This window comes from Strongylocentrotus purpuratus, unplaced genomic scaffold (genome assembly GCF_000002235.5).
Source record: "Strongylocentrotus purpuratus isolate Spur 01 unplaced genomic scaffold, Spur_5.0 spur5_scaffold_16, whole genome shotgun sequence".
Classification (NCBI taxonomy): Eukaryota; Metazoa; Echinodermata; class Echinoidea; order Camarodonta; family Strongylocentrotidae; genus Strongylocentrotus; species Strongylocentrotus purpuratus.
The window spans coordinates 34,129,494-34,141,810 of NW_022145601.1; the positions used below are offsets into that span (position 1 = coordinate 34,129,494).

The 12,317-nt window shown below is 38.0% G+C and overlaps 2 protein-coding genes across 2 annotated transcripts in view; both read left to right on the plus strand.

Moving 5' to 3' along the window:
- Positions 1 to 1,068: 1,068 nt before the first annotated feature.
- LOC115924749 (mucin-17-like) lies at positions 1,069 to 10,926 on the plus strand. Its single transcript, XM_030987551.1, has 8 exons — positions 1,069 to 1,245; positions 1,832 to 1,892; positions 1,964 to 2,155; positions 3,980 to 5,548; positions 6,871 to 6,972; positions 7,981 to 8,108; positions 9,589 to 9,820; positions 10,769 to 10,926. The coding sequence occupies exons 1-8, from the start codon at positions 1,069 to 1,071 to the stop codon at positions 10,924 to 10,926; spliced, it is 2,619 nt and encodes an 872-aa protein (XP_030843411.1).
- A 149-nt stretch (positions 10,927 to 11,075) lies between these two features.
- The window catches only part of LOC105440183 (serine-rich adhesin for platelets-like), a 29,020-nt gene continuing 27,778 nt past the window's right edge, over positions 11,076 to 12,317 (plus strand). Inside the window, exon 1 of the mRNA XM_030987552.1 lies at positions 11,076 to 11,168. Coding sequence (XP_030843412.1) covers positions 11,076 to 11,168 — 93 coding nt within the window. The remainder of the gene's footprint in view (positions 11,169 to 12,317) is intronic.

Below are 12,317 nucleotides of genomic sequence, written 5' to 3' on the forward strand. Positions count from 1 at the left end.
ACTGATTATACTTCAGGGACGCGTGACACGACTTCCTTAGATGCAACAATGGAAACTTTGGTTGTAACAACTTTTGTTGATTCTACTACCGATATCGCTACAGAACCAACTACAGAGGAAGCTACATCTATATCAACTGGCTCCACTGATTATACTACAGGGACGCTTGACACTACTTTCTTAAATCCAACAACGGAATCTATAATGGGGACAACTTTTGTTGATTCTTCTACAGAAGTTGTTACAGAACTAACTACAAAGGATTCTACAACTTTCTCAACTGACTCTACTGATATTACAACATGGACACTTGACACCTCTTCATCAGATTCCACAATGGAAACTATCGTTGAAACAACATTTGTAGATTCCTCTACAGAAGTCGTTACAGAACTGACTACAAAAGATTCTACATATTTTTCAACTGACTCAACAGATATTACAACAGGGACACTTAAAACCTCTTCATCAGATTCCACAATGGAACCTATCCTTGAAACAACATTTGTTGATTCTACTACTGAAATCGCTACAGAACCAACTACAGAGGAAGCTACATCTATATCAACTGGCTCTACTGATTATACTACAGGGACGCGTGACACTATTTCATTAGATTCCACAATGGAAACTAGAGTGGGGACAACTTTTGTTGATTTTACTACTAAAATCTCTACAGAGCCAACTACAGAGGAAGCTACATCTATATCAACTGGCTCTACTGATTATACTACAGGGACGCGTGACACGACTTCCTTAGATGCAACAATGGAAACTTTGATTGTAACAACTTTTGTTGATTCTTCTACTGAAATCTCTACAGAACCAACTACAGAGAAAGCTACATCTATATCAACTGGCTCTACTGATTATACTACAGGGACGCGTGACACGACTTCCTTGGATGCAACAATGGAAACTTTGATTGTAACAACTTTTGTTGATTCTTCTACTGAAATCTCTACAGAACCAACTACAGAGGAAGCTACATCTATATCAACTGGCTCCACTGATTATACTACAGGGACGCTTGACACTACTTCCTTAGACCCAACAACGGAATCTATAATGGGGACAACTTTTGTTGATTCTTCTACAGAAGTTGTTACAGAACTAACTACACAGGATTCTACAACTTTCTCAACTGACTCTACTGATATTACAACATGGACACTTGACACCTCTTCATCAGATTCCACAATGGAAACTATCGATGAAACAACATTTGTAGATTCCTCTACAGAAGTCATTACAGAACTGACCAGAAAAGATTCTCCATCTTTCTCAACTGACTTTACCGATATGACAACTGGGATACTTGACACCTCTTCAACATATTCCACAACGGAAACTATAGTGAAAACAACATTTATAGATTATACTACAGAAGTTGTTACAGGATTGACTACAGAGGAAGCTACATCTATATCAACTGGCTCTACTGATTATACTACAGGGACGCGTGACACTATTTCATTAGATTCCACAATGGAAACTAGAGTGGGGACAACTTTTGTTGATTTTACTACTAAAATCTCTACAGAGCCAACTACAGAGGAAGCTACATCTATATCAACTGGCTCTACTGATTATACTACAGGGACGCGTGACACGACTTCCTTAGATGCAACAATGGAAACTTTGATTGTAACAACTTTTGTTGATTCTTCTACTGAAATCTCTACAGAACCAACTACAGAGAAAGCTACATCTATATCAACTGGCTCTACTGATTATACTACAGGGACGCGTGACACGACTTCCTTGGATGCAACAATGGAAACTTTGATTGTAACAACTTTTGTTGATTCTTCTACTGAAATCTCTACAGAACCAACTACAGAGGAAGCTACATCTATATCAACTGGCTCCACTGATTATACTACAGGGACGCTTGACACTACTTCCTTAGACCCAACAACGGAATCTATAATGGGGACAACTTTTGTTGATTCTTCTACAGAAGTTGTTACAGAACTAACTACACAGGATTCTACAACTTTCTCAACTGACTCTACTGATATTACAACATGGACACTTGAAACCTCTTCATCAGATTCCACAATGGAACCTATCCTTGAAACAACATTTGTTGATTCTACTACTGAAATCGCTACAGAACCAACTACAGAAGAAGCTACATCTATATCAACTGGCTCTACTGATTATTCTACAGGGACGCATGATACCTCTTCATCAGATTCCACAATGGAAACTATCGTTGAAACAACATTTGTAGATTCGTCTACTCAAGTTGTTACAGAACTAACTACAAAGGATTCTACATCTTTTTCAACTGACCCTACTGATATTACAACAGGGACACTTGATACCTCTTCAACAGATTCCACAATGGAAACTAAAGTGGCGACAACTTTTGTTGATTCTACTACTAAAATCTCTACAGAACCAACTACAGAGGAAGCTACATCTATATCAACTGGCTCCACTGATTATACTACAGGGACGCGTGACACTATTTTATTAGATTCCACAATGGAAACTAGAGTGGGGACAACTTTTGTTGATTTTACTACTGAAATCTCTACAGAACCAACTACAGAGGAAGCTACATCTCTATCAACTGGCTCTACTGATTATACTACAGGGACGCGTGACACGACTTCCTTAGATGCAACAATGGAAACTTTGATTGTAACAACTTTTGTTGATTCTTCTACTGAAATCTCTACAGAACCAACTACAGAGAAAGCTACATCTATATCAACTGGCTCCACTGATTATACTACAGGGACGCTTGACACTACTTCCTTAGACCCAACAACGGAATCTATAATGGGGACAACTTTTGTTGATTCTTCTACAGAAGTTGTTACAGAACTAACTACACAGGATTCTACAACTTTCTCAACTGACTCTACTGATATTACAACATGGACACTTGACACCTCTTCATCAGATTCCACAATGGAAACTATCGTTGAAACAACATTTGTAGATTCCTCTACAGAAGTCATTACAGAACTGACCAGAAAAGATTCTCCATCTTTCTCAACTGACTTTACCGATATGACAACTGGGATACTTGACACCTCTTCAACATATTCCACAACGGAAACTATAGTGAAAACAACATTCATAGATTATACTACAGAAGTTGTTACAGGATTGACTACAGAGAAAGCTACATCTATATCAACTGGCTCCACTGATTATACTACAGGGACGCTTGACTCTACTTCCTTAGATCCAACAACGGAAACTATAATGGGGACAACTTTTGTTGATTCTACTACAGAAGTTATTACAGAACTAACTACGGAGGAAGCTACATCTATACCAACTGGCTCTACTGATTATACTACAGGCATGCACGATACCTCTTCATCAGATTCGACAATGGAAACTCTCGTTGAAACAACATTTGTAGATTCTTCTTCAGAAGTCGTTACAGAACTAACTACAAAGGATTCTACAACTTTCTCAACTGACTCTTCTGATATGACAACAGGGACACTTGAAACCTCTTCAACAGATTCCACAATGGAAACTATCCTTGAAACAACATTTGTTGATTCTACGACTGCAATCGCTACAGAACCAACTACAAAGGAAGCTACATCTATACCACCTGGCTATACTGATTATTCTACAGGGACGCATGATACCTCTTCATCAGATTCCACAATGGAAACTATCGTTGAAACAACATTTGTAGATTCGTCTACTCAAGTTGTTACAGAACTAACTACAAAGGATTCTACATCTTTTTCAACTGACCCTACTGATATTACAACAGGGACACTTGATACCTCTTCAACAGATTCCACAATGGAAACTAAAGTGGCGACAACTTTTGTTGATTCTACTACTAAAATCGCTACAAAACCAACTACAGAGGAAGCTACATATTTATCAACTGGCTCTACTGATTATACTACAGGGACGCGTGACACCACTTCCTTAGATGCAACAATGGAAACTTTGGTTGAAACAACTTTTGTTGATTCTACTACAGAAGTTGTTACGGGACTAACTACAAAGGATTCTACATCTTTTTCAACTGACTCTATTGATATAACAACAGGGACACTTGAAACCTCTTCAACAGATTCCACAATGGAAACTAAAGTTGAGACAACTTTGGTAGATTCCAATACAGATGTTGTTACAGGATTGACTACAGAGGAAGCCTCATCTAAATCAGGTGAATTCACAGATTATACTACAGGGACGCGTGACGCTACTTCCTTAGATCCAACAACGGAAACTAGAGTGGGGACAACATTTATAGATTCTACTACGATGACAACAGCCTTAAGCTCAACGGAAACGACGATTGCAACAACACAGGATTCCAAAGAAACAACGATCGAAACAACCGAAGGAACCACAGAAACGACGATTGAAACTACCGAAGGAACCCCAGAAACGACGATTGAAACAACCGAAGGAACCATAGAAATGGCGATTAAAACAAACGAAGGAACCACAGAAATGGTGATTGAAACAACCCAAGGAACCACAGAAACGACGATTGAAACAACCGAAGGAACCACAGAAACGACGATCGAAACAACCGAAGGAACCACAGAAACGACGGTTGAAACAACCGAAGGAACCACAGAAACCATGATTGAAACAACCGAAGGAACCACAGAAACGACGATTGAAACAACGGAAGGAACCACAGAAATGACGATCGAAACAACCCAAGGAACCACAGAAACGACGATCGAAACAACCCAAGGAAACACAGAAACGACGATTGAACCAACCCAAGGAACCACAGAAACGACGATTGAAACAACCGAAGGAACCACAGAAACAACGATCGAAACAACCGAAGGAACCACAGAAACGACGATTGAAACAACCGAAGGAACCACAGAAACGACGATTGAAACAACGGAAGGAACCACAGAAATGACGATCGAAACAACCCAAGGAACCACAGAAACGACGATCGAAACAACCCAAGGAAACACAGAAACGACGATTGAAACAACCCAAGGAACCACAGAAACGACGATTGAAACAACCGAAGGAACCACAGAAACAACGATCGAAACAACCGAAGGAACCACAGAACCGACGATTGAAACAACTGAAGGAACCACAGAAACAACGATCGAAACAACCGAAGGAACCACAGAACCGACGATTGAAACAACTGAAGGAACTACAGAAACGACAATTAAAACAACCAAAGGAACCACAGAAATGACGATTGAAACAACCGAAGGAACCACAGAAACGAAGATTGAAACAACCGAAGGAACCACAGAAACGACGATTGAAACAACCGAAGGAACCACAGAAACGACGATCGAAACAATCGAAGGAACCACAGAAACGAAGATTGAAACAACAGAAGGAACCACAGAAACGACGATTGAAACAACGGAAGGAACCACAGAAATGACGATCGAAACAACCCAAGGAACCACAGAAACGACGATCGAAACAACCCAAGGAAACACAGAAACGACGATTGAAACAACCCAAGGAACCACAGAAACGACGATTGAAACAACCCAAGGAACCACAGAAGGAGAATCTTCTTCTCAGTCTACATTTCTACCAAGTAAGATTTAAAGAATATAAATTGATAAGCCTAGAATGTTTGATTATCTGTCATAAGGTGATCAGATTTTCTCATTGAGTCAGATATGAATATAATCAAATTCGTTTCGAACAACCTTTTTAAATATTTATTCCTCCATACCAAAAAAGAGAAGAAATGTGTTAAAGTTTGACACAAAATGATTATAGTCAATAATATTTCATATTTTTAGAGCGCATGATGAAAATGTCTATCTTTTGTAGAGTCAAAATGTGAAACATTTAACTTAATACAACATATGAGTAAGCGCAAATGTTAATTTTTACTACATGAACAGTGGACAAAGCATGTTATTCTGTATTTGAATTATGTATATTAATCTGGTGGCTTCATAGTTTAAGTATAAATTTCCTTAATGTTTTTAATTGGTAGGTTTGAGCACTTGTGGGGCAACAACCTGCGGCGTGAACGAGCTATGTGATGGATCCCAAAACGCTCATCAATGTACATGTTATCCAGGCACGGAGATTACTACCGACAACACATGTATAGGTAAACTAAACTAACTTATACTTTCTCTTCCACACTGTCATTTATTCAGGCCATTCAATGTCTCCGTCACAAACGATAGATCGAACTACATTTACTCGATAACAGTGGTTTTAAATGCTACTAATAATAATATTGGAAATGTAACCCTATATTGGGTCAGCTGTGCCATACAGAATTGGCGCACGTATGGGAGAGCAGAGTATAAGTTCAAGGATACTTTATAGGAAAAGGGGCGATGCCTAGGATTCTCACAGATCAAATTTATGATTTTTGTCGGTGTTCAATGTAGTTAGTAACTTCAATGTAGTCCAACTGCATTATTTGAAGTTGCTGTAAGAACTGCCATTCACTTATCCGTGAATCGAAACATTGCCAATCACTGGCTAAAGCAGTTTAGGAAAACTTTGAGCACACATAATATAATTGCATCCCTATCCTGTCTGATAAAACATAATCCTGGAATTTTCAAAAATATTGTTGATAATAGATCGGGAACTGAAATGACATTTCTTCACTTTTTGATATCATTCCCACTCTATTCCTATATAAAATTCATCAATTATTGTACGAACGAAATGCTTACGTAAGTCATAAAATATGGAGCCGAGTTTTGATGGATCTTTCCGTAGTTGGCTCCTATGTTAAATTGTAAATATGTGTAAGCGTGCTCGTGTGTGTGAAGGATGTTTTACTGCCAAATTGGAGAATCTTTGCAGAATGCATCATGCAACTTTATAAGAAACGTCACAATTTTGAACTAAAATCGTTTCAATTTTCTTGTTATTAAACAGCGTCGTGTGACAGCAGATGTGACTACCTCACAGAAACATGTAAAGAAGGAGAGTGCAGATGTAGACCAGGCACACAGAGGGATTACTCCGGAACATGCACAAGTAAAACTACTTTGTTTGAAATATATCCTAATCTTAATGCAGTAAAAAAAAATATATTTATATTACTGAGTGGTATACCAAGAAAATATAGCGCCAAAGGTAATTGCTGATACTATGCCCTTGTCAAAGTGGGAAATGAGATGCTATATAGGGTGGTCCTTAAACAACGCACTAGCACACCTTCAATATTACATGGCAAATCTAAACGGTAGCAGTATTAGGGGATATTGTCGGAATAAATGTAGTACAAAATTTTCCAAAATGTTGTAGACACGTTAATCATTATATGTATGTAGCTTCAGAAATGGTATTATGCCTCAGCATTGGGCAAGCTGTAATAAACATAATATAGGACACAAACATCCTATTCCACTCAAATTTATCTTTTCCCCAGGATTTTAATGACTTGTTAAATACTGAATTGAAATTAAACGAATGAAACTGGCTAAATTTGAACTTACTCCTTGCGCCACAACATGCTCCCCTTAACAAAAACCTCTCAACCAAATTAGTACATCTTGGTATACGTTTTTCACGTGAACACGTTATTATTTCTTTGGTACCAGTGAATTTCACCAAACATTATAAAAAGTATGCTTGCTCGTTTTTTGACCACCAAGTATAATCATGTCTTGCAATACTAATATATTTGTAGTCCTAGTAAGTTTAGCCCATTCCCCCCCCCCCCCCATTTAAAGGTAAAATAGATGACAACCAAACTGCTTATTCTCTACCTCTCTGCATGTCTGACTGTTACTGCTTACAATAATTATAATAAAAATAAAGGTTAATAATAAAAATGACAACAATACTACTAGTGCTATTACTGCCAATAATGATCATAATGATAATCAAAATTATACATTTGCCCGGTTTGAGATACCAACCTTGGGTCACTGTTAGAGTTAGAATGTAAACAAGTTATGATCCAGTGATAGTGTGAGTTCAATAAATGCATTCATAAATGAATTCTCTGTGTGTCTAATTTTCCTCGTTTGTTAATTGCAGGAGTATGGACTTTCCGATTCAGAATAAGAATCTTTGAAATAGCCGGAGTTGATGCTAGCTTTGACAGCAGTTATCTAGACCCCTCTAGTAATAGCTACATCATCTTATCCGAACTGATTCATCAATGCGTAAGTAACTTATCTGAATCTAATGCCATAGTCACAACTCACCGTGCATCTTTTTGCACGTATATGTCTGCGCTGCAATTCTGGTCTAAGGCCAACTCCAGCAATTCGTACGTACTTCTTACGATTCTCTGTGAGTACCTTGCACCCTTACAAACACCCCCTTAACCTGCAAAAACCCTTGAGGTTAGTGCACTCGAAATCAACGTATATACCTTGCCACTGTTGTGCTATGTATAACGGCACCGTATGGCTATGACATGAAAGTAGCGCTACGATGCTCGCACGAAGTCCTTGCGATGTTTGCAGAAAGGGGCAACGGCTTCAAAAACGTAGCCACACACACATGTTATTGGTCATGCCTTTGAAATGTGCAGACTTGTACTTCCGACGCAAGTATTTTCTACGAAATCCGTCGTAGACTAGATGCACAGAAGGGCAAGGCAATTTGTGACCATGGCAACGGGCTAGCCACAGCACCGTCGAGTGGTTTAAGGCCCTTGACTTGGAGATGCGAAGGTCGAGGGTTCGAATGCCGACACGTCACTAACATCCTTTGGCAAGATATTAACCTGCACTTGCTACTCTCCACCCAGGTGTTAAATGGGATACCTGGTAGGATGCGACCGTCATTGTTGGTCAAACAGTTTTTGAGCGTCATGTACCGCCTGGCTGGAATGCTCCCCAGGGAGTGGAGATTGTGAACACATTTTTTGCGGGCAAGCACTGAATGACCAGGTTAAATGTACATTTGTATTAAAAGCGCTTAGAGACATTTTTATTAAGCGCTATATAAATATTAAATATTATTACTATTATTATTAACTTTATCGAATGAAGGATCTCCGTAATTAAGATGATTGCGATAATCATGGCGATGATAGCTTTGTGAAAAGCACCGGTATACGTCTATGCTGGGCATTCATGTGAATAGCTCTTTGTACAATGTTAGAATGTCTCAACAGTTTTTTGTTTGTTGTTGAAATAAATCTTTATTCAGATAAAATCATGGATAACAGCGTAGTACATAAATATTCATAACAAAGCACTTAATCACATGTATAAATGAGGTCAAATAAAATTATATCTATATTTACTTGATAGCAGATTTTAAATTAGTAATTGTCTTCTTTCACTTAATAATATTCAAATTCGTTGTCTTAGTTTTGTTTTCCTCTACTTCTATTTTGTATTTCAACATTAACAACAATATTTGCTTATTATTTTCGTCACTACATTTTTATTAAATTGAATTCCAACACTTATAGATTGCAAATAATGCAAATAAAGCATAATGAAGTAATAAATCAATATCTGTAACATTTTCTTTTGCGTCATGAAAACCATATACAACACAAATGGGTGAGAATTTAAAATCTTTACAGAAGGTCTCAGCAGTTAATGCTCTTAATCTTAAAGGAGACATAACATTTGTTTAATGTAACCGTTATGACTATGAATTGTTCATCTTTTCTCTCTCTAGATGTTCAACCTGTTTCATCCTATCACTCGGAGCGTCGTAACAACGACGATTGTTTCCTATTCAGAAGGGAGTATATGGGCTGTATATGATGAGCATTTAAACGCATCGTCAACCGCATCCAATCTCCAGACCATGCTGCTATCAGAGATACAAGATAATAGCTACTTTCTCTATGCAGACAACGACGCAAATCTGACACTTAGCACAAGTGAAGAGGATGTTAGTGTGAATGGTGAGTTATACAGAAATAAAACCTGATTATAAAAACCATATGTCCATGAATACCATCTTTTGATAAAGACCATCTACATTATAGAGACCGCATGTTCTGTGTTTCTGTTGAATCTTGATATTTATTGAGGCAATATACGAAAGTAATCTGTACATAAAGACAACCTACCAAAGAAGACAACTTTTATTGAATCCCCTGAGCGGTCATTATTAACGTTGTAATAGCTTTGTTTTCTTTACCCGGAAATTCTTACCAAAGTGTCGTGGATGAGTGGATACGTCGCCGGACTGTCGGTCACAAGGTCCGTGGTTCGGGTCCCGCCGCGCCACTAATGTCCTTTGGCAAGACATTGATCTATATTTGCCACTCTCCACCCAGGTGTTAATTGGGTACCGGTAGGAAGACTCCTTGAAATGCTGTGAGCGTCGAAATCGGCAGCCTAGCATAGCCGGGTAATGTTGGAGCGCCTTGAGGACCCTGCAAGGTCGATACGTGCGCTATATAAGAATCCAATATTATTTGTATTATTTGTATTATTATTACTGAAATAATGTTCAAACCGCTTGCTCACCTTCACTCCATGGGTGATGGGCGCAATGTTTTGCCTACACTGATGTTTGCTTCTTCCTCCCGACCCGCAATACTGAATGTTAGGCATACCTACCTTTGCCGGGGAAAGAATTGCAGTGGCCTGGGGAAGAGCGCTACATGTATTGATATTTACTCTGGGTTACTAGACCAAATGAAATAAGCACGGCTTGTATTATGAAAGCATTTGGACGTATAATAATATTAATAATATTCCGAGTTAATATTGCGCATAATTAGTACATCAAATATGTCTCTAAGCGCTTTACAGATATATAAGGATTGTACTATTCGGACACCATGTGGAGACACGACAATTATTGATTATTCAATGATGTGATGTTCTGTTTTATCAAACAGTAATTGACGAATGCTTGCTCGACGAGGATAATGATTGTTCTGAGAATGCAGAATGTATTGATCTGGACGATGCCGGTGGTTTTAACTGTACATGTAATACTGGATATGATGACCACATGCCTCAGCTACCGGGCAGATTATGCTCTCTGAGTAAGTAGCAAGATAAATGACTAAATGTTCTGTTTCACTTTTTTAATTGATCGCAAAGATATTCAAGAAATAGCCCCCTTATCTGACTAAACTTAAATCAATGTTAGAAATAAAACTTTGAATTGATTCAAGCAATGCTGGCATGGTAGTCTGCATGATGGTCTGCACGTCGATTGCTACGTTGGGGCGTCTGTGCAGTATCTTCAAGAGGAGCCAAGACAAGCTGAAAGGACACGAAATCAGCTTAAGGGCCTTTTTGATACTCCATTGTAATTTCCAGATGATGTTACATGTCCTCGTCATGTTCACATATTTCTAGAATGTGACATACGAGGCTATTGCAGTTACTCCGGTCAAGAAACGAAAAAGGAAACAATCAATGTCGCATTATGATATGTATATGTCTATACAAAAAAGAGAACTCATATATACAACCGGAATATTAAACGACGAATGATTCATTATGTTGTTATTAGTTTGTACAGCACTTAGTTTTAAACTACCATTGGTAGTCAATTTCATATCTGCTTATCATTTACTGTTATTGTTTCTGCAGTTGTTACAAACGATACAGTGGATATGACAGAACTTATCACTACACAATACATCACCACCGTCTCGGACCCAGGCTCCAGCCCATTCGGTAATATTCATTTTCAAAGCTCTTTTCATCGAAGTATATACATTTTAATAGTGACGAAGAAGGAAGTCGAGTGAATCAGCAAGAGAGAAAGTGAGAAAGAGAGAGGGAGAGAGAGAAAGAGAGAGAGAGAGAGATGAATAGAAACAGAGAAGGCAGACGCAGAGAGGAATGGAGAGAGACAGAGAGATAGATAATATGGCAATTTTTCCTAATAATTCGAAAGCTTGATGATACATGGCTATTATTGCAAGGGCGCCATCCAGAGTCCTTCTGAATGAAGTCTTAAATGAAAGCTACATATGTAATACTGAGGTCAAAAGCCATAGAAAGAGTGTAGAACGGAATTAAAAGTAACAACCATGAACAACAACACAAATGTGAAAAAAAATGAATAATAGGAACTTGAAGTATGATACTCGGTTTATCTAATTATTTAATGTTACATACACCAATGTTTTTAATTGAATTTAATTTATTTTCTTCTTCGACATACTAATCAAATTACACTTTAGCGATAAAACATAATAAAAATATAACAGTTTTTGGGGGGTGTATGATTAAAACCAAAAAAAAGAGGCAATTATCATGCTTGTGCTGTTTTTAAGAAAGGCCCCATTAATGTCGTTACTTTTACGTTTTAAGCTTAACAATAGCCAAGCCTGAAAAGGTTTTCAACAGTTTTCATACATTAAAGACAAAAACGTTATTTGCATTAAAATGCGCTTTCCTGATATAGATTAAGAATATACAGAAAAA

Bases quoted from the DNA above. Each gene is read 5' to 3' on its own strand.
- LOC115924749 (XM_030987551.1), top strand. From the start codon at position 1,069: ATGGGGACAACTTTTGTTGATTCTTCTACAGAAGTTGTTACAGAACTA. The intron at 1,246-1,831 runs GTCATTACAGAA...AAATCTCTACAG, and splicing joins TTGTAGATTCCTCTACAGAA to AACCAACTACAGAGGAAGCT. The intron at 9,821-10,768 runs GTGAGTTATACA...TTTATCAAACAG, and splicing joins AGAGGATGTTAGTGTGAATG to TAATTGACGAATGCTTGCTC.